At 41.5% G+C, this 19,210-nt stretch overlaps 2 protein-coding genes across 4 annotated transcripts in view; both read right to left on the bottom strand.

Annotated features, from left to right (window-relative positions):
- LOC145448144 (uncharacterized) overlaps positions 1-19,210 on the bottom strand; it is a 107,512-nt gene that overhangs the window by 34,030 nt on the left and 54,272 nt on the right. The window lies entirely within an intron of this gene.
- LOC145448143 (uncharacterized) overlaps positions 1,279-19,210 on the bottom strand; it is a 72,474-nt gene continuing 54,542 nt past the window's right edge. For all 3 annotated transcript variants that reach the window (XM_080326469.1, XM_080326468.1, XM_080326470.1), the window contains 2 exons: positions 3,771-3,962; positions 1,279-2,282 (listed from right to left, as the gene is read on the bottom strand). In XM_080326469.1, the coding sequence (XP_080182595.1) occupies positions 1,615-2,282; positions 3,771-3,962 (860 nt within the window). In that variant the 3' untranslated portion in view covers positions 1,279-1,614. The remainder of the gene's footprint in view (positions 2,283-3,770; positions 3,963-19,210) is intronic.

Genomic DNA, 19,210 nt, shown 5'->3' with positions numbered 1-19,210 from the left:
AATTGACATATATAGATTATACACAACGGGGTATTTGTTAAGTTTTACCTAGTCGTGCGTTCTCATGAAACTCCTTCCAGGTTGTGTGCAACTGTAACGCAAATTTACCTACACTATCTTAGAAACCATGCCCCGCAAAGAATAGATATGACTTAAACATGACTCATTTACGTACTGTTTCGGTAGCACACGACGATTCGACACCGAAGACAAGTGTCAAACGTTCGACAGTACGGGAGTGCGTTGGTCTGGTTCAGCTTCTCCGATTACGTATTCAAATAACAACAGATTTCGGAATTTCATTGTGCTGGCGAAACTGCAGCGGTTGAATGATCTGCGCTGTGATACCCTCCAGCACGCTGTTACGGCAACAGGATACTTGCACCACGCAATGTCGTTTTGTTGGACCTCACCCACATGCATTCTAACCGAGCTGTTAGGTTTGGCAAGATTATGCATTTCGCTACGTAGATCACAATAACTCTTCACGGGTACGGCATATGCCGTAATGAATATAGCCGTCGTTGGTTCTCAATTGGAAGTAACGTGGTAAATTTTTACAAGCAGTGATATCTAAGTAAAAAATGAAATATTATATGCCTAAAATAATGAGAACTCTTATGTGGAGTAGTCCAACATCATAACTACAGGAGTAAGTTACTGACCTCCGATCTGCTGATCACCTCAAGCAGTTACTCAACATATTCCAGCAAAATTCGAACAAAATATTAGCATAGCGGTTCCGGCAGGTATTAATAAATTTATAATGCTTTTCAAATCTGGACTTGACCTTCCGATTTGGCCGATACCTCAATCCACCGCACACGTTTTAATTTCTTGTCTATTTCTACGAGACTTTTCCTGGATTTCACATGTTTTGTTTAATTTGCTGCCATATGCCGAAATGCTTTTGCTTAACCCATGTGAGCTAAAATGGGAGTTATATTCAACAGACGACAGTTTCGACTCCTTTCGTCCCTGCCATTTGCTTCATGGCTACTTCGAAAATACCAGCGTATAACCGGTGAGAATACGCATTGCTGAATTTTGAAGCACCCTGACTGTTTCTTATAATATCTTTCTGCGAATTACAGCCACGAAGATTGAAAGTGATTGTGTGAAGTGGAATCCAGGGTTCAAAGCGTAGATCTGGAATTGTATTGAATGGCTGCAATTGAAACAATTCGTCACTGACTACGTCCTGAACCAAAGCAAGGCTATCTCAGTCTTTCACCCCCCCCCCCCCCCCCCCGGTACTCGAAAATCACGAAACCAGACTGCAAATTAGTTGCGATTTTACTACACCCACTGTAATTCTCGGTAATTGCAAACGGCGAGGTTAGTCAAATTAGTCGTTCTAACTCGCGCGAGGGAAAGCAGAAATACAAAAAATAAGCACCATCACACCGTGTCGAAAAGCATTATTGATATGAAATTGACAGCTACAAGGACGCGTGCGCGACAAGCAGAGAAACGCCGACAGTCCGTCTCAGTACCATGATGCGCACAAAAATTGCATACGGCTGTTGCTTTTTTTTTCGATTAGTTTTTACGCGTTTATTAGTAATTTTTTTATCATTTTTTTCGTAACACGGCAGTTGAATGAAATAGTCGCTAAATTTTAGCTACACGTTGGACCACAGCGGGGCTGTGATACGGGTTGGGACCAGGCCTCGCCGAATGGTCGGAAATGGCCGGGTCGTGCGCCTGAACCGATTTGCCATTCGGCGAGAATTTAGTGCCTGGTACATTCCCAATTCTTTTATCGACGGGTGGAGCCAGAGAGCCGTCGCCTTTTTCCATCAGAGCCATGGACCGCCTGAGCTGGTCTAAAGCCACGCCTGAATTGGGCGAGGTGAGAGCGGCCGCTGGTATGCAAGCGCGGTGCGGCGAGTCCCTTTTCACTGACGGTATCGGAATGCCGAGAGCCGCCATCGCTTCCACGACAGTGGTGCTGTGTTCGTTTCCTGCATGCAACGAAGCGACCACGTCTCGCCTAGGCGCCAAAGCCGGAACGCCCTGCGGCCTCGAGTTGGCGACGTAATTCAGCAGTCCCAGTCTTCCGCTGGAATCCGTGGCCGGAACGCCTATCGGCCACGATGTCTGTGGACGGTAAACGCTATTGGCCACAGCCATCGGAACGGCGGCCATGCGCGCCCCGACCTGGCGGTGGTGGCTGTACATCGGCGTGTGCTGGATGGAGGCTTGCGTTTGATGCCAGGAATTGTTGCGGGCGAGATGGTCCTTCCTGTCCTTGGCCGTGACTCGCTTGCGATCTGTGCCTGGCAAAGTAGAACAGCTATTACCGATAGAATAGGGTCGATACGACCTCAGATTTGGACAATTAGGTAATTCTAGATTAATACGAAACGCCGGTAATCTGATTTGGAACACGGGTGCAGCTATAATTCTAATTTTAATCTAATCTGGAAAAGATGGAGATTTTCTACCAGCATCAAACGAGTATAGCTTACACACTATCTCTACGTGATCTGGCCGTAACATGTCAATCAATAAATTAAATACTAGTTAACTTACAGCAGCAAACATATAAGATCAAAATCTCGGCTAAGTAGGGTAATAGTGTAAATATGACGTCAAGAGATGATCATGTATCTTTTTACAATCTATAATACGGTAATTCAAGGATATGTCGTGGTAATGCATTCCAAATGATAGGTCCTGTGCAGACAATCGATCCCTTAGTTAGGTAACGATTAGGTGGAGTTAAGTAGATATTTCGCTTGATGCATCCTCCGCCCTGGTTACACCCTCTGATTTATCAGCGTTGGCTGCACTGAAGTTATATCAACATTTACTCGTAGCGAAGCAACTAGGACTCGTGGCCTTTTGCGATGCCTATACAACATTACAAACAAGAAGTACTGCAGCTGCATTATACCGACCCTTGTTGAATTTAAAACCAACACATAATAAGCTATGCTGGAAGGTGATGTCTATTTGCGAGAACCAACACAGGTTTAGAACTGAGTCGCCATCTCCGAGACCACGGAAATAGTATTATACCGACATCGGCCAAACACATGATTCCCAATGATGCCAATGCGCACTGATTCTCAACAAAATTCGTACCTTCTCCTATACTCTACCAAATTAAGACTATTGTTATTGCAAGACGAGGTAGGTGTTTGAGTGCTCACAGTTACACATCATAACTAGGGCTGGGCAAAATCGAGTACCTGAGTGATTCGATTCTGAATCACGTATTACGCTTCGAGTCGAGTCGAGTTTCGAGTATCACTCATTATGACGTCACAACAGAATATACTGCTTCAAAGTTCAAATATGTACCTTTTATTTCACCACAAAGAATATAATGCCTGTTATCTGTCACATTTAAGATACTTTGGTATTTTTTCAACCATATTGATTTCATTGCACTTCTTGACAATGTTGTCGGATGATCATGACTTCGGAAATGTGATATTTCCTGTAACGTTCGTAGCTTTGTACTATGTCTCGCATGCTGCGACACGGCCAATCTATTTTTCAAGGCTTCCTCAGTGGAAAATAGCATCAAAACCATAGTTCTCGTTGGTAAATTAACTTTCTGTTGCGAGGAGCGTATAATTTCAGTACTCGAAAAAAATCGTCTTCTACTACTCGACTCGAATCATTAAAATTAATACTCGATTCAGATTCGAGTACTCGAATCATTGTGCCCAGCCCTAATCATAACTACATCAAGATACAGCTTTCAGTGCTAGATTTGTTGATAGTGAGAATACGACGAAAGCACGAGTACTCACTTTCCTTCGCTTGAGACGACGCCCTCTTGCGCTTGTGGCTCGCCCGCTGGTATCCGTGCTGAGCGACTTCACCGTCATCTTGTTGCGAATGCGAGGCAGAGCTCGCCCCTTCGACGGATCTCATTTCGTCCAGTCTCTCGCGGGCTGTCTTCTTCACCCTCGCTCCCATGTAGCATTTCCGAAGCTGCTTCACTGTTAACAAAATTATCCTGTGATATCGGTTGTAAAAGCAGCGTTCGGGGGCTCACGATATTAGTTCTTAGAAAAGGGCAACCATTTCACCAATCCTTACCCGAAAATGCGCAAAGAGGAGATGACAGCATTTGAGTAATATAGATATGGTGTTCCGAACTTTCATACCACGTACTCCTGGCAACACCGCCAATTCGATACCGGCATTCATGATAACAAAGGGAAATTCAAATTATCGCCCTACAACAAGCCTGCGGTAAGGAATGAAACTGCATTTGAATGTAAACCGAAACCTGGGGTCTGTAAATAATAAATACAATCGAAAACCTGCGGTTGGTGAAATGTGAGCGAACAGAAAGCTTTAAAAGCACGATCGACACCGGTTACGGCCTCAGTGTACCGTAACATTTAGTGAGCCCACTTTGTTGACACGCACTCTTATAGAGCGATACCGTGTGAGCCAAATCCTGAAGCTACCAAACTACGAAGCTCCTTTTATTTTCATGGTTGAAATAGGATAGGTGTCTGAACATTCCATTCTGATGTCAGTTACAGTTCTTCATTATCATGTGGCTCCCAGTAAGTCACATAAGTCAACATAAATGAAGCAAGGCAGTACCATACAGTGCTATGAATTCAACTTACATCACGATCCAATACATGGCTTTTGTAATTCCGTGTTTGGCATTGCATGTCAACTAGGCTATATAGAAACCAGTAAGGAACTCAATCTCTCATATCTACAGCCCTCATTATATGTCGCGAGTATTTCATTAATAGCAGCAAAGCAGCCCGGCGCCAGGCAATTGCAGCAAAGCAGATTCGCAGAATAACGAGCAGTTCACGAGTTGACAAGCTTATAGGTAGGGAGAGTACTGAATAAACATTGTTGACGTGACCGTCCAAGCCATTTTGTGATTGCCTCAGCTCGCAAACAATACTATGCACTACCTATTTTACTTCGAATGCAGTTATTCTCTAGCTAAAATTGTAGTAGTTACAATTGGCTATAGCATCCACGCACTCGAAACCGAATGGGTTTCAATTCGGAAAGATGTCATGATTCTTGTCGCAAAATGGCGCCCGGACTTGCACCTAATGGTAAGTGCAGTGTTGCAACTGTGACCAATTTCTTTTGTCGTGGCAATATCTAATGTCCGAGAACACTTGAGTAGCTTCCAAGTACAACAAAGTGAATAAATTTCACAAATTTGTTTGACCCAATCGCGATGCAAGCACATAAAAATAGATAGTGTGTACAGCGCATTCAGAATACTCCGCAATAGCGTCAAGTCGACCGCTGTCACTCTGTTAACAAGTTACATAGGCACCGTCGAAATTAAGGTAATACGACGATCCCACGTATCATAGGTGTGTATATATTGATATTTACATCAGCGCGGTGAAATGCCCACAAACAAAATAGCTTATATTCACTGACAAGCCATAACGACGAGTAAAATTCCTTTGCAAGTGGCTTTTTCAACTAAACAATTAGTTAGCAACGGCTACCGCGAACTAATACAAAATGGCGGATGCAACGCCTCGAGACATTTGAGTATGGCCGCTCAGGTGATCAAGACAGCTTCCAAGCTATTCCTCACTGCACAACTTGGAATTAATTGGTTACTCTGTTTATGACCTAACGAGGCGCATACATATATATGCCTGGCATACTTTCCTTACGGCCTGGTAAGAAGATCGAACTATTCTGCAACCTCAACCACCTGTTGCAACACTTGTGCTCGAAACGGCAAGCTAAATAAACCGTGAAATGCGCCCAAAATCAGCCAACTTATACCGACTGGCTCCAATTATGCTATACTGTATCGGTCTTGGACAGTTGATAATTACGATATCGCGCTAGCGATAGAGGCAGATAAAATGGCTGGGTAGTGCTGAAGCGTGGATATTTATATACGTAGTATCATTGTGCGAGGCACCAAGGATTAGAACTTTTAGAATATTTCAACACATATTCTCTGCTCTGCTTCAATATTGAACTTCCAGTCTTAATTCCATCGTGTGCGATATTCGTATCCTGCTAGGTCGTGCGACCAGTAAACTGTGCATCAAATGACGAATATATGCAAAATGTTTCGGAGCGATTGCTGGGAGGGTGCAACCTGGTAATAGCTGAAAAATATTCCCCGAATATCTTGGTCATGAAACGTGACAATACGCAGAAACTTAGAAATACACAAGCTACACGTATGCCCAAAAGCCAAACAGAACTATCCGCAGCGACCACCAATATAGTCTAGACATGGATAGGGCCACATCCGGACCGATAACTGTGATCAAGTAACTATACTTCAATAAAAATTGATAAGGTCGATTCAAATGATGGATACCACTTTTATGGAAGGATGTGATAAATGGAAGGATTAAGCATCGTGGCGGATTAGACCCATGTGGCTATCACGCGCGCTCATCGTGCGGAATGAACTTGCAGTACAGGCCGATAAGCGATCTGACAGACATCCTAGGCTGAATAAACATATTTGAAAAGCGCCGCTCTGATGGCAAGACATCCACGTCGATAAACCCGTCCGCAGCAACATCTACCGTGAGCTAACTTTTTTGCAAAAATGTCCGAATGTTACGCAGAAAGAAACTGCGAGCACGGAATGTGTACTGTATTCCAAGCTTTACACCTGAATTAACATCACCCACAAACGGAAGGCCAATCTTTAATCATTATTTCCGCAAACCTTCATCATCCATCACCAGGCATCGTTGTATATTGGGTTAAATTATGCGAAGAGTGGGCAGCGGCATTTAATACATTCTATTTACAAGTTCTTGTCCAAGGGCTTCTGATTGAATGACTACTTCAAATAGTTCCGGCATCTTCCCATCTTTTTCATTTTACAGATATCTTGTGTTTTCAACTTATCAAAATATTACCAAAACGAAACAGAAGCATAACCTTTCCATAGCCAGATCACGGGTTCCATACTAGACAATATTTATTAGCCTAACCATGATAATAGCGTCATTCTACCGGCGGCTGTGGGATTTATTTTCTCTTGTGGTTGAATCATTAACTGAAAAATTCCGATAACCGCCTTCATTCGCTTTTACGTATACTTCGATGTTAAGTTATATGAATAGTTTGAGAATCAATTGCACATATTGCTATGTTGGAAATAAATAGAAACCACAGAGTCCTCCAAGCTATAGTCTATACTGGTAATACAGAATACATCACGCCCTCTCAAGTTGCTTTACATCAATCTCGTGTTGGCATGCTTCATTCTCATATTATCTGACAAAATGCACGCTGTGGATGTGTGGTCGCCTGCTATCGAACTTTTCCGACGTATGCAATGAATTATTCCTCACTTTGCGCTGAGATGTAGTTTGAAAATAGTGATTTCCTTTTCTAGAAACGCACTACGGCCTTGCACACCCGCACCACCACTCCCTAGGAAAGCAGAGCTGCTTGGACAGATTTCATAAAATCCACTTATTTCCCTATGAAATGTATTTTAAAGGCATTTCATCAAATACAGCTCCAGCCCATCGCTGGTCTACACGGTATACAAATCACGGTTTCCTATAAACATTGTGCAATATCATCTCGCGGTCGCAGTCACCGCTTTGGGCGATTCGTGACATTTTGGCCAGAATGAGAATTGACTTTTGGTCGACTTAACTACAGGAATTGTATACTGCCTTGTTGAGGATATCATCACGAAGCTTTTCTTGGAACTTAAACTAAGGTGATTACGACGTCATTGGATTACATTTCGTGGCTTGTGGAGAACACCGACGGCTACTGCTTTCTTGAGTTAATGTCGAATAATAGAGATCGATAATAATGGACGAAGGGGGCATCCATTTATGTAGGGGTACCATATTTTTGACTCGGAAAATCAGAAAAGTTAGTTGATCAAGACTGAAAATAGCGGATTTTTCTATTTTTGCTGGGAATGTGGAGTTGACTAAAAAAAGTTCGTCACTTTCGATCGAGTCCCGAATTAACCGCTCAAACGTACGTATTTGCTATTTAGCGTCATTTATGCCCATTTTCAGTCGAATCTGTCCATTATCTTAGCTGTAACAGCTGTAAATGAGGACGAATTGACAAACAGAAGGACATTTAGGCGTCCTCGGAGGACATTTTCAAAAACCTGAAAAAAGGAGGACAAATCCTCCTGAAGGAGGACGTGTGGTAACCCAAATTTATGTGAATTATGTCACTGGATCTTCATACGCACCGGCCGAGTACTGCAGCGCTGACCTTTAACTTAACTCAACTCAAAAGGTCGCCCTTTTATCAATGCCCCAAAAAGTTTCCACACTGGAAGCATTAAAAGTCGGTTATTAACTGGTAAAGGAATTGAAAAAAATGTTTAGAAGTATGCGTTCCTGGAAATTTTGTGTTTTTTACCACGCATGTCTCGTACAGATATGCTTAAATATATACGATGTTATGTTGAACTATACTGTGGGACAAATTGCTGTATCAATAAATTAGCACAACCCAAAAATGTGAGGGACAAATACGGACAACGATAAGTAATTTGACTGCTATGGGCTGCTCACACTTTATTGGTCATCCACACAGCCTGCTCGCACTTTATTGGTTCCGTTGGTTTGCTACGTTCATGCCGCTGGACAACCACAGTGAAGCACGGGCGGTCGATGGCTGTGCGATGTGCGTTCATTGCCGTTCACGTGAATCAGTTCAAATCTTTTGGTTAAACGATGTGAATGTGATGACGAATTATATTCGTCGCTCTTTTCAATGATTTCGAACCAGAAACTCAGGGCATAGTTCGGAACAACATAATATAATTTTTCTTGAAAACGAACGTCATTCGTCACTCAATCGAGCGATTAACTTCACGAATACTATTGGTGCTGTAAGCATCTGAGCCTAACGGTCAATATTCAATTCTTGAAAATCTGTAAAATTGCTCAACATGTGGACACGAAGGTGGATGGATTGAAATGTCTTACGTTAACTATCGGGCCCACAAAGACCCCTTATTCGCACCCAGTATTGTTTGGCTGCTCAGAGAACATTTTGAGCCCGAAAAAAATCTTCGCACCGCTGGACCCAAACATCGTTGTATTTTAATTGGAAATGACCAACTCTGCCAATGCGCAGGAATGTGATCTCAGGATCTCGTTCTAGGCCTTTTACGACCCACGCACGGAATAGTGTAATTTTCCAAGGCACATTCTGGCGAATTGTTTAAATTAATAAAATTTCCGGGCATGCCAAGTTTCACAGGTTGGTATTCATGTTCTTTTATAGCGATCTTGTCACGCAGGGAGTAACGGGATGTTGAAATTCAGAGTTTGGACGACAGATATTAAGATTACTGTAAAATTCAGCGATTTCACAAAAATGTTCACAGTGTGAAGCTGCCATTGTTTTCCGACACTAATGTCTGAAAAATCTGGGTTTGTAATCTTTGCAGAAGTGAGGACAAAGACTTGCACAATCCATATAGTACCTGCTTCGCTTTTTTCGGGCTGCAGTCTGCTTTTACAACACATGATTGAAACTGAGATTTCCACAGCGTGTGATTAGATATCGTGATTGTCCGTGTTATTGTTAACGAAGGTTACTATTTTTCAGGGCATGAACAGAGGCTAGACTATTACCATCTGGGGATCGCGTCATCGTATGTTGGACAGATTTCGTTCCGTACGGGGTATGTGGATTTCTGAAGTCATTTATTATTAAAATGTTTTGCAATATATCTGCTGAAGTTTGAATTGAGAATTTCAGATATTTGAGGTTTTACTTTCTACGACGAAAATGTTTGAGTTCCCTATTATTGGCGACATAGTTCCAGAAGTCAGATTGAACTGAGAAATGTCTGGCATACCAAGCTTTTCTTTCTATAACGAAAATGTTTAGAGTTACTATTTCGCGACTGAGTTCCTGGAGTCAGTTCGAACTGAATAAATCTAGAACTTTCGAGTTTTTCCCTAGAAAGCCTAACTAAAAGATAAATCAATCCCGACCGCAAGGAGCTTTGTGACAAACTAAGCTGTATAACCAACTCCGCAAGAGCGGGACATGATATACTTTTGTGCGCCTTTATTCGTAACTGGTAACCAGTCAACGAAAATTATACTCCAGCGTATCCAAAATGGCGGCTGCGGGTGAGTTTTGGCGCACCCACCATCGAAGACCTGGAAGGCGCACCCCGTCACCGTATATTTTCATTTCCGAGCCTTCAAAATAGCTATATCGGTGTCATATTCGAACTGAATGCACGTTTAGCTGTCATTTTCCATGGGCGACAATTGCGTTATCGATACCGAAAGGAGTATTGACTATCGCGAAACGAACTCGGACTGAACACGCCGTCGCTTATCATTTTGTCTTTGGAAGCACCTTCCTTCAAATCTACAGTCAAATTTCGTAACAAAACGCCAGGAAAAACAGTTGAAACGAATTGTTCGCCCATATAGCATTAACGTGAGAATCTTCATGCGATCTATGCAATTGAGGGTTCGAAAAATGCGATATTTCAGACTTGTTGACTAGCGGGATCAGATTATACATGAACAGCAACGTTTGATGTGCAGTACACGCATTTCCGTCATTAATCAGGGCGGGTGAAATGATTTCGCATTTTGATGAACCCGTGTCCAGATATCGCCTTGTGTGTCGACATTAACGGTAAGTCGATAACAAGTGTTGTGGTTAGGGCTGGGCAAAATCGAGTACCTGAGGAGTGATTCGATTCTGAATCACGTATTATGCTTCGAGTCGAGTATCGCTGATTATGACGTAATAACAGTACATATGATGCCATGTACCTTTTTTGCCACCACAAAGAATAAAATGCCTGTTATTCATCACATTACTTATACTTTGGTATTACTTCGGCCCTACCGATTTCATTGCACTTTGTGACAATGTTGTGGGAGGATCATGACTTCGGAAATGTGTTATTTCCAGTAACGTTCGTAACTTTGTACTATGTTTCGTATGCTGCGATACGGCCAATCAAGGTTTCAAGGCTTTCACAGTGGAAAATAGTATCACAACTCAAATCATTAAAATAATTACTCGATTCAGATTCCAGCACTCGAATCATTGTGCCCAGCCCTGTTGTGGTCCTTGAAGGATATTTCTCGGTTACTAAGGTGTGGAAACTGCAGTAAATAAATGCAAACTAAAGCAAGGCATTTCTGTTCAATTTCGCTCCAGTACGAAGCAGTACGAAGCAGTAAAAGCTATTTTATGGTCATAATTGCTTTATTCGTATAGAAACGACCAGTCCGTTATCAGGCGGTCGCAGTCTCGGGCACTTTTCGAAATCGCCTCCATGCGCTGTCCAAAATGAATGAATGAGTGAATATTTTACGGCGATTACGCCTATACACTAATACAGACTTGGTGAATTGGAAATAATTTTACACAGCGTCGTTGTTCTTCCGTTTGTGCGTATGTGCGGAGGGACGGGTCGATTCTTTGAGATACTGATAACTAATTTGCAGATATTTTTTTTGCAAATACTAATGAGGATAGTTGGCTACTTGACAAAGTTTGGTGTTCGAAAATTACATACACTGGATACAGGTTATCGCCAATTATTTCCCGCTTCACAACTACGGATTCCAATTACGTTTAACTGATGGTAATATATTCATCGCATTCAGTTAAAGTTCTGGTAATTTCAAGCCAGAAGCTGCGGGCTTCACCAGCGATGTTGGATATCCAAACTGATGAAACGATGTTTTAGTGTTGAAATGACAAAGAAGTAATAGTGAGAATACTCAATTTTCAACTCAACATATTATTATTGGCACAACATCAGCACAAATATTTCTTACATCTGAACATGATTGCCTCATCTTTTCTTGTTGACACGGCAAGGAACCATAACCGAGACTACAGAATTTTCATTGCTAAATAGTGCTATTAGCATGAAGCCAGCTAAAAGATTTCTCAGACCGATTTATATATAACGAACGTCATTGAGTGGCATATTTCGAGTGATAAAACAAGTGAAAATAAACGGCCGCAAGCCCACAACTAACCTTGCCAAATGGTATATATATCACCAAGTTTTGTTGCATTTATTGAACTAAATATCTTCATCATGCTGGGCTTCCTTTAGTGTCCGATTACAACGCAAACCGTCCAGTATAGTGTTAACATTTGAATCGCAGTGGGCCATACAGTGAAGACACTAAAATGGTTTGTTTGATAGCAAGGTTAAGGGGGTGCCCGCAATTAATACAGGTCGAAATACAGCCGTAAGTGAATTGTAGTGGCATGTCAAAATGGTGGCTGGAACGGCAGTTGAGCCAATTAAATTTTTGGTATCCAGTGCTTGTTTGTAATATAGCCTGCTGAAGACACGTTATATAGAATATTAGCAGTATAACGGATGGGATAGCGGTTTCTGAGCAGTGAACGTTTGGGATGTTCCAAAATGACTTTTTTTTTCTAATTCTACTGGCTGCTTGATAAATTTGTTACCTAAAAAGCACGCTGCACACCAATTTTGATGCAGTCCCCACCTATAGAGGGATTGCTATAAGAGAAAAAAGTTTTGGATTTATTCGATAAAAATAGTATAAAAAAATTTCAAATTTTACTGGCCACCCCATGAAATTGTTAGGTTGTCCGAAAAAACGATGCACAACAAATTTGACTCAATCCGAACCAGTATAAGCGAATTGATTGATGTTCAAAATTTGAAAATTCATATCATAGCATTAAGAGCGGGTAGATCTATAATAAATAATTAAAGAATTTGACACTGTAAATACTACATTTTCCAAATCCAAAATTTTGTCTTCCAATAACTTCGCTTCTACTGGTTGGAATTAAGCCAAATTTCTTGTGCATCGTTTATTTTTCAGTCAACCTAACAATGTCACGGGGTTGCCATTAAAATTTGAAACATTTCTATATTCATTTTTACTAAATAAATTCAAAACATTTTTCTCTTATAGGAATGCCTCTATAAGATGGAATTGCAACAAAATTGGTGCGCAGCAGCCTAACAATTTTATCAAGTTGCCAGTGCCATTCGAAGAAAAAGTAATTGTTGAACAATGAACATCCATTTAACAGCAGGTCTTTATTTTGTGGAGGTCTGGATACAACTCATTTCACGCTACAGCTATATTTAGCAATACGCATATGCATGCTCTACAGGAAAGTAACTGTCCCGAGTATATAAACTCTCCTCTTCAAGACAACTAAATAGACAAATCTTAGTCGAGTGCAGAAGGGTGTTTTCGAACAGTCATATTCGTGAATTTTGTTTTAGGAACATCATCCACCTTTACGAAATAGTTTACTTTTTGTCATGTACTTCACGAGATGGAAACTGCGCCTTTTTATCTCATCAGTATGGTACTGGGCGCAACAATTTGAGTACGCCTGTCAATTGTAATTAAAAGAGTTTAGTAGTGAGAGTCTGTTTATTTAAGTAACAAAAATAGTTACAATACATCATTCCCACAGCTGGAGCCTCGAAAGCTCAGTCGGTCGCCCCCTCAACATCGAAAAAGTACATGTTCAACTCTTGAAGTCATTATTAAATAAAATGAAATTGTAAAGTCATTAGCACCATAAGACGTCATAATATAGGATGCTCGAATACTCCACTCCGGAATGGAATCAACCATGTAGCCTACTAGATTTTGTCCAGTTCTAGTGAGCCAGATGCTTGTGAACCGCTAGGTTCTGGGACTACAGCTAGCCAAGATCTGTATGTCCACAAGTGATGTTCGTTTTTTTATAAATGTGCTTAATTCAAATCATGTGTCGCACAGCGTTCCTCTATCACACGTTTCACGGGAAGCATAAAATAGTAGCATCTAAACAGTTTTGAAAATGATCACTGTGGCTAAGTCGAAAAAATTCAAGTGTAAATTTGCTGTAGGTCGTTGGAAGGCACAATTGCACGTTGCACATCTCTGGAAAGGCTCACGAAAACAAAATGGCGGAATTACGAACGTCCAACGAGAGAATAAGTTTCGAACAATAAATCGCTCGTCTAGCCACGCACGATGTGCGTTGTTACTCCACGGTCACGTAGCAAGTAATCTCAAAACAACGAGTACTGACTGTTCCGCTGCGATTTCAGCACATTTCCACGCGACTAGGACGTTGTATTACGCATGAATGGTCATTTCTCACTGTTTTTAAGCCCTATGAAATTACTATCCGAGCGTCACTGTGCTACCAGCAAACTGTGATAAATTCCCGCAATACTGCGTCGGATTATCGGCAAAATAGTATTCAGAAAGTTATTTCAGAGCTTCCGTCTGGGAGGAAGATTTAAAATATACTCCTGTCGCAGGATGGCTCATGTATTACCGGGACATGCCTGCCTTTCTATCCGATTTCTTAGACCTAGCTCCACTTCACCGTTACGAGATGGACAGTTTAAAGCTTGTAAACCTCAGCACTTGCTTTGTTATCAATTATACTATCAATAAGTAGGTGCAAAGCACAGCCGCCAACATTTACAGTTTGAAAATATTTGCCCATTACACTGAGAATTGTAGCGCCAACGCAAAACATTGCGATATCTTTGCGGAGTCATCGAAGCGCGCCGCGACTCCATCTCCGTTGAAACTAGTATGCAAATATGTGGTTTGATTCATTGAGTTGTTTGTCTCGGTACGCAACTCGTGAAACGCGAGAGGGCCGAGAGAGCGGTGATAAAAGAAACCGTTACTCTGGTGACATGTCGCGCAAAAGTAGTATGGAAATGAGTGTTGATTTGGTATGGGATGGTCGTCGTGAGTGACTGGCGATCACGCGTTGCCGCAAATCCATAAAGTAAAAACGAGATTTAAGACCAACCGTCTGGAATGGAATTACAAGCAACGTACACGGATGGGGGTATAGCTGTCTTACTAGTATGTCAATGCCGTCGTTGTTTGGGTTCACATGTTAAAACAATATCAGCACTGCACCGTGTACTTCGGTCAAATTGTTATTGTCTGCTGCACGCAAGCCCAAACCTTCAAAAATACGGGAGCCGGTTCCTTCATTCTAGTGTTTCTTGATTTACCATTTCTGTCTTTGTCTCTTTGCTCCTACTGAACTTTGGGAAGAAATTATTACTTTCAAATACATACCAGTGACTCTGGTCTTGAAAACTTTGACAGTCATATCTGACCTTCCTGTCAATGATCAGTTCGGCAATTGAAAAGATCATGTCATTAGTGACTTGCATGCTTATATTTCTTATGCTGGGAAACGTCGCCTTCGGTATTTCATGGTTGACGAAATAAATAAACTCTCTCTTTCTCCGTAGACAAAACACCTCGAGGGAGGTACAACGTGACAGACGATAATGAACCGATTTCATTTTTCGAATCCAAGTTGATGTTCAAATTCTATCGTTTCGTATCATGTCCAAACCTGCCGATGGTTTAAATCAGGGGTTATCATTACAGGGTTGTAAGTGTAACCAAGTCACAAGTCAATCTCACTTTTATACTTTTGACTCGAGTCATTTTCAATTCACCATGAGTCAAGTCCGAGTCCAAGTCACGCAGTAGAGTTTCGAGTCCGAGTCATAGGGTTTTGACTCGAGTCCGAGTCCAAGTCATTGTGCTGACCGTTCAGTTCCAAGTAAATGTCATGTGACATCCACTTTTTACAACTCTGCTCGGTGATATCGAATGCTTGGCATTCATAATATACTCATTTTTCCTCACTTTTAACAGTTTCTGTTAGCATTTTCAAGAACCAGTACTAATAAACGAAATTATATTGGTGTGATAACTTTACAATTTTTCCAAATTACAATGAAATGTCTGTGTTGGTAGACCCAGTCTCGAGTCATATGACTTGGTCCGAGTCTAGTCCCCAAAAAATCGCGACTCGAGTCGAGTCATGACTCGAGTCATTACAACCCTGGTTCTCAACCTGTGGGCCATGACCGTTTTCAGTGGGGTCATGAAATTTTTTAGCATCTCCAAGTCTACTCTACTATAACAGGCATATATATATTAAAATTTAATATAAACACCAATAAGTTGCTTCTTCATTTTGAGTAAATTTCCTTTGTTTGGCATTCAGATAATTTAATATTGGTATTTTAAAAGTTGTGCATGTGCATTGTGCAATGGCTACCACTGCTACAAGGAGGAAGTGTGAAGAAAGTGATCTTAAACTTGGCGTTACCAGTCTACAAGACGAAGTAGTCTGCAAGTCTCAAAGTGTTTTATATGTTTAATCAAAGCCGACCATACCATAAGCTTAATTGCATTGTCATTCCATTGCTGTTGCCTTTCCCACCCCACCAAATAAGACATTGTTAGAGCGGAAACAAGCACAACCACCACATTCACTGATTATGGAACAACCAACTGATCTACTATCATGATTATTGTGTGTTGTATTCATATCATTCTATCAGACAGTTTTTTAATTAAAACACGTTTCTTTATTTACTCATAAAGGTCGAAAAAATATATAGGGGGACCATTGACTTTCAAAATTCTCGAAGGAGCCACGGTATAAAAAAGGTTGGGAAATCCTGGTTCAAATTCTACATAAAGTTGCGTGAAATTTGAAAAATATTATGAATTCGAAGTTCCTCAAATCCAGTTCATCTGAAATGAATGGTTATGATCCGAACCAATTGCGGCCAAACTCTTAAAATCCATTCACAAAAACACAGAAACATGATCAATCGTTATCTCCGCAGACGTACCTTCCGTACGCCATTGATCGAAACGGTGTGTGTGAATGAGGTTACTTCTCATCTTGAAGAATGTGAGCAAGTCGAATCGAGGCACCCTGAACGCATGCTGGAATATACCTAATCGATACTCTATGTCTGAAGGCCACAGAATTTTGAAATCGAGTTCGCGCGAACCTAACAAATTACTGCCTTCCACAGAGTAATGGAGTGGAAATCCCGTACGATCCAACACAATGACGTTACGGAAAATTTCAATCTACAAGACAGCGCGCGACTCAAACGCCCGCGCTTTTGTTTGTCCAGTGTAGCAGTTCCAGCTCCTGACGAGAGGAGAATTGATTTGCAAACACGCTGAAACTTGCTAGGATGCCGAGCTCAGTAGAATGATCGCTATGTCACAGGGAAGCCAGATGGTTTAGTCAGATCCAGCATCGCTATTCGTGGTTTAGCCACGATAGCCCTATGTACGAGTGTAGCTCAGTTATTGAGATTAATTGGTAGAAGTACGGGTTCCATTGCTCGCGGGCGTAGTAGGCATGGGCATTCATTCGGTTACACTTTGGGCTCAGAAAGCTATACGAGTGAGATTTCAACTATCTAATTAACTATTTCTATCAGCTATCTGGTACATTTCAATATGTTCTGGTATGACGAAGATTGGTTAACACCTCGAATTTACAGGTACATCCTATATTTGTAACGCTAACCCTTGTCTGCCACCAAGTAACTCCGCAAAAATTACACACGCTACCATGTCTGCATTTCCAGTAGATCATTTTTAAGGTTAACGCTACACTCACTAGCTCAGGAGCTGTGAACTCCATACGTGGTGTACAACTAAGACCCCATTCGCTGCCCGCGGTGCTTGTAGCGTCATGTGCTGACGCTGGGGATGCACCTAACTTGAAACTGCATTCTCGAACGCGCGCACGAGCGTCGCGCGCGTAGCCGGCAGTTTTTTCTCTTGAGCAGACGCTCTCTTACGCAGTGTCTACTATCACGCACCGGGTGCCATTTATTATGGATTGCAGCCGGAGCCGGTAGTGTGTAGGTACCGCGGATTAGGTGTCACAGCCAGCGTCCGCTCTGGCAGGACATAGCTATATATCCAGATGTAAAGTTGACCTTCAGTTCAGTTTTTTTCACTCTAGTAAATTAATTAACAGCAGGATTGCGATGGGAGGATAGGTAGCGTTTTAGTAGAACGAATTATTAGGTGCGACTGTCGCAGCAGAATTGCCGTATTATTTATCAGTGGGATGTCCGTGGCAAAAGCGAGCAAAATAATATTTAATGAATAATTCGGAAGCGCAGCGAACCAAGTGCTACAGCACCAAACAAGTATTTGTAAACTGCTTCAGCAGAATTTGGGATCGTTCATGTTATTCATTGGTCGCATTAGTTATATTGTTGGGAATATGATACTGCCGATAAAGATCAGAGGAAGATTGCGAAATGTGTTCAGTTCAGTTCCGATTATTAATATTTTCATTATGGAAAGCCTAGTCAAAGTCGTTTCAACATCCTATTATCTTTATCATTTTATGGCAATCTTGTGCTCTGAATTTAATATAAAGGAACCATATTCCAAAACACCACAAGATAGTGATAAAAAGAAAAGATAGGAAGGAGTTGGGGCGACTTGAGTAGTCTTGCAATCCAATACCTACAATCTAAATAAGATGCATTTTGTTCATTAGAAGTAACACGAGATAACGTTAGACTTTCAGAAGATAACATTAGACTTTCGTGTGCTGCTTGTTCGCGCACTTTGTCCTTAGTCTTGAATATGCTTGCAAAGACAGGAAAGCAAAGCACTTTATCGTTCCGAGAAGGATTGAAAGACTGCCATTTTGAATGGCCTATATGCATAGTTTCATACACCTTTGCTACCTTGTGGCAAAACAAAATGGCGGACACACGTGAGTGCGATTATTTGTCTGATTGATCATTTCTGTTCAATCTTATAGTGTTGATGTTGACGAAACATGAAACGGCTATTGTAAGATCGTTTCCAACTAAAGTTGAGAGCCGCAGATGTGTCGTGAGCATTCGTGGTTCTGGTAGATTCAATCCCCCAGAGGCGACCATTCGATCAGACTTGTTACAAAAATCCATGCTGGTGCTATATTCGTGTTGTGATTCACGTTGTCATTACTATAACAGGATTGATTGAGTGCTGATTATTCCTGTACCAACAAAAGCTGCTTGATTATGGGAATTTTCCGTTGTTGGATAGTCGGTAGATTCAGTAGCTAACCCGAACTACGGTTCTTATGGTTACAATTGCCTGTTAGGGCTCTTGCCTGTTACGGCTTAAACACAACATAATCGTAACCAGAAAAATGCTGTCATTGGTCCATCTAGGACTCCAAGTCATAGATGTGGTATATTCAGGCCCCTGAGATATCAAATTACCTAAATTCAACTAATGCAGGATTCTGGTGTAGAAGCAAATAGTGCGCTTATGCTATACGTGCCATCTTTCAATTCAAACAGTGATCGAAGTTAAATGGAATTGATCTTGTGACTGCTTGCTGCAATTCCGGTGCCAATTTCGATAGAACGTGTGGCCCTTGT

The sequence above is a fragment of the Botryllus schlosseri genome, chromosome 10, assembly GCF_051294905.1.
Source record: "Botryllus schlosseri isolate E-star chromosome 10, Bs_hap1, whole genome shotgun sequence".
Taxonomy (NCBI): Eukaryota; Metazoa; Chordata; class Ascidiacea; order Stolidobranchia; family Styelidae; genus Botryllus; species Botryllus schlosseri.
The sequence above is the reverse complement of the archived record's forward strand: the minus strand, read 5'-3'. Positions and strand labels throughout refer to the sequence as shown.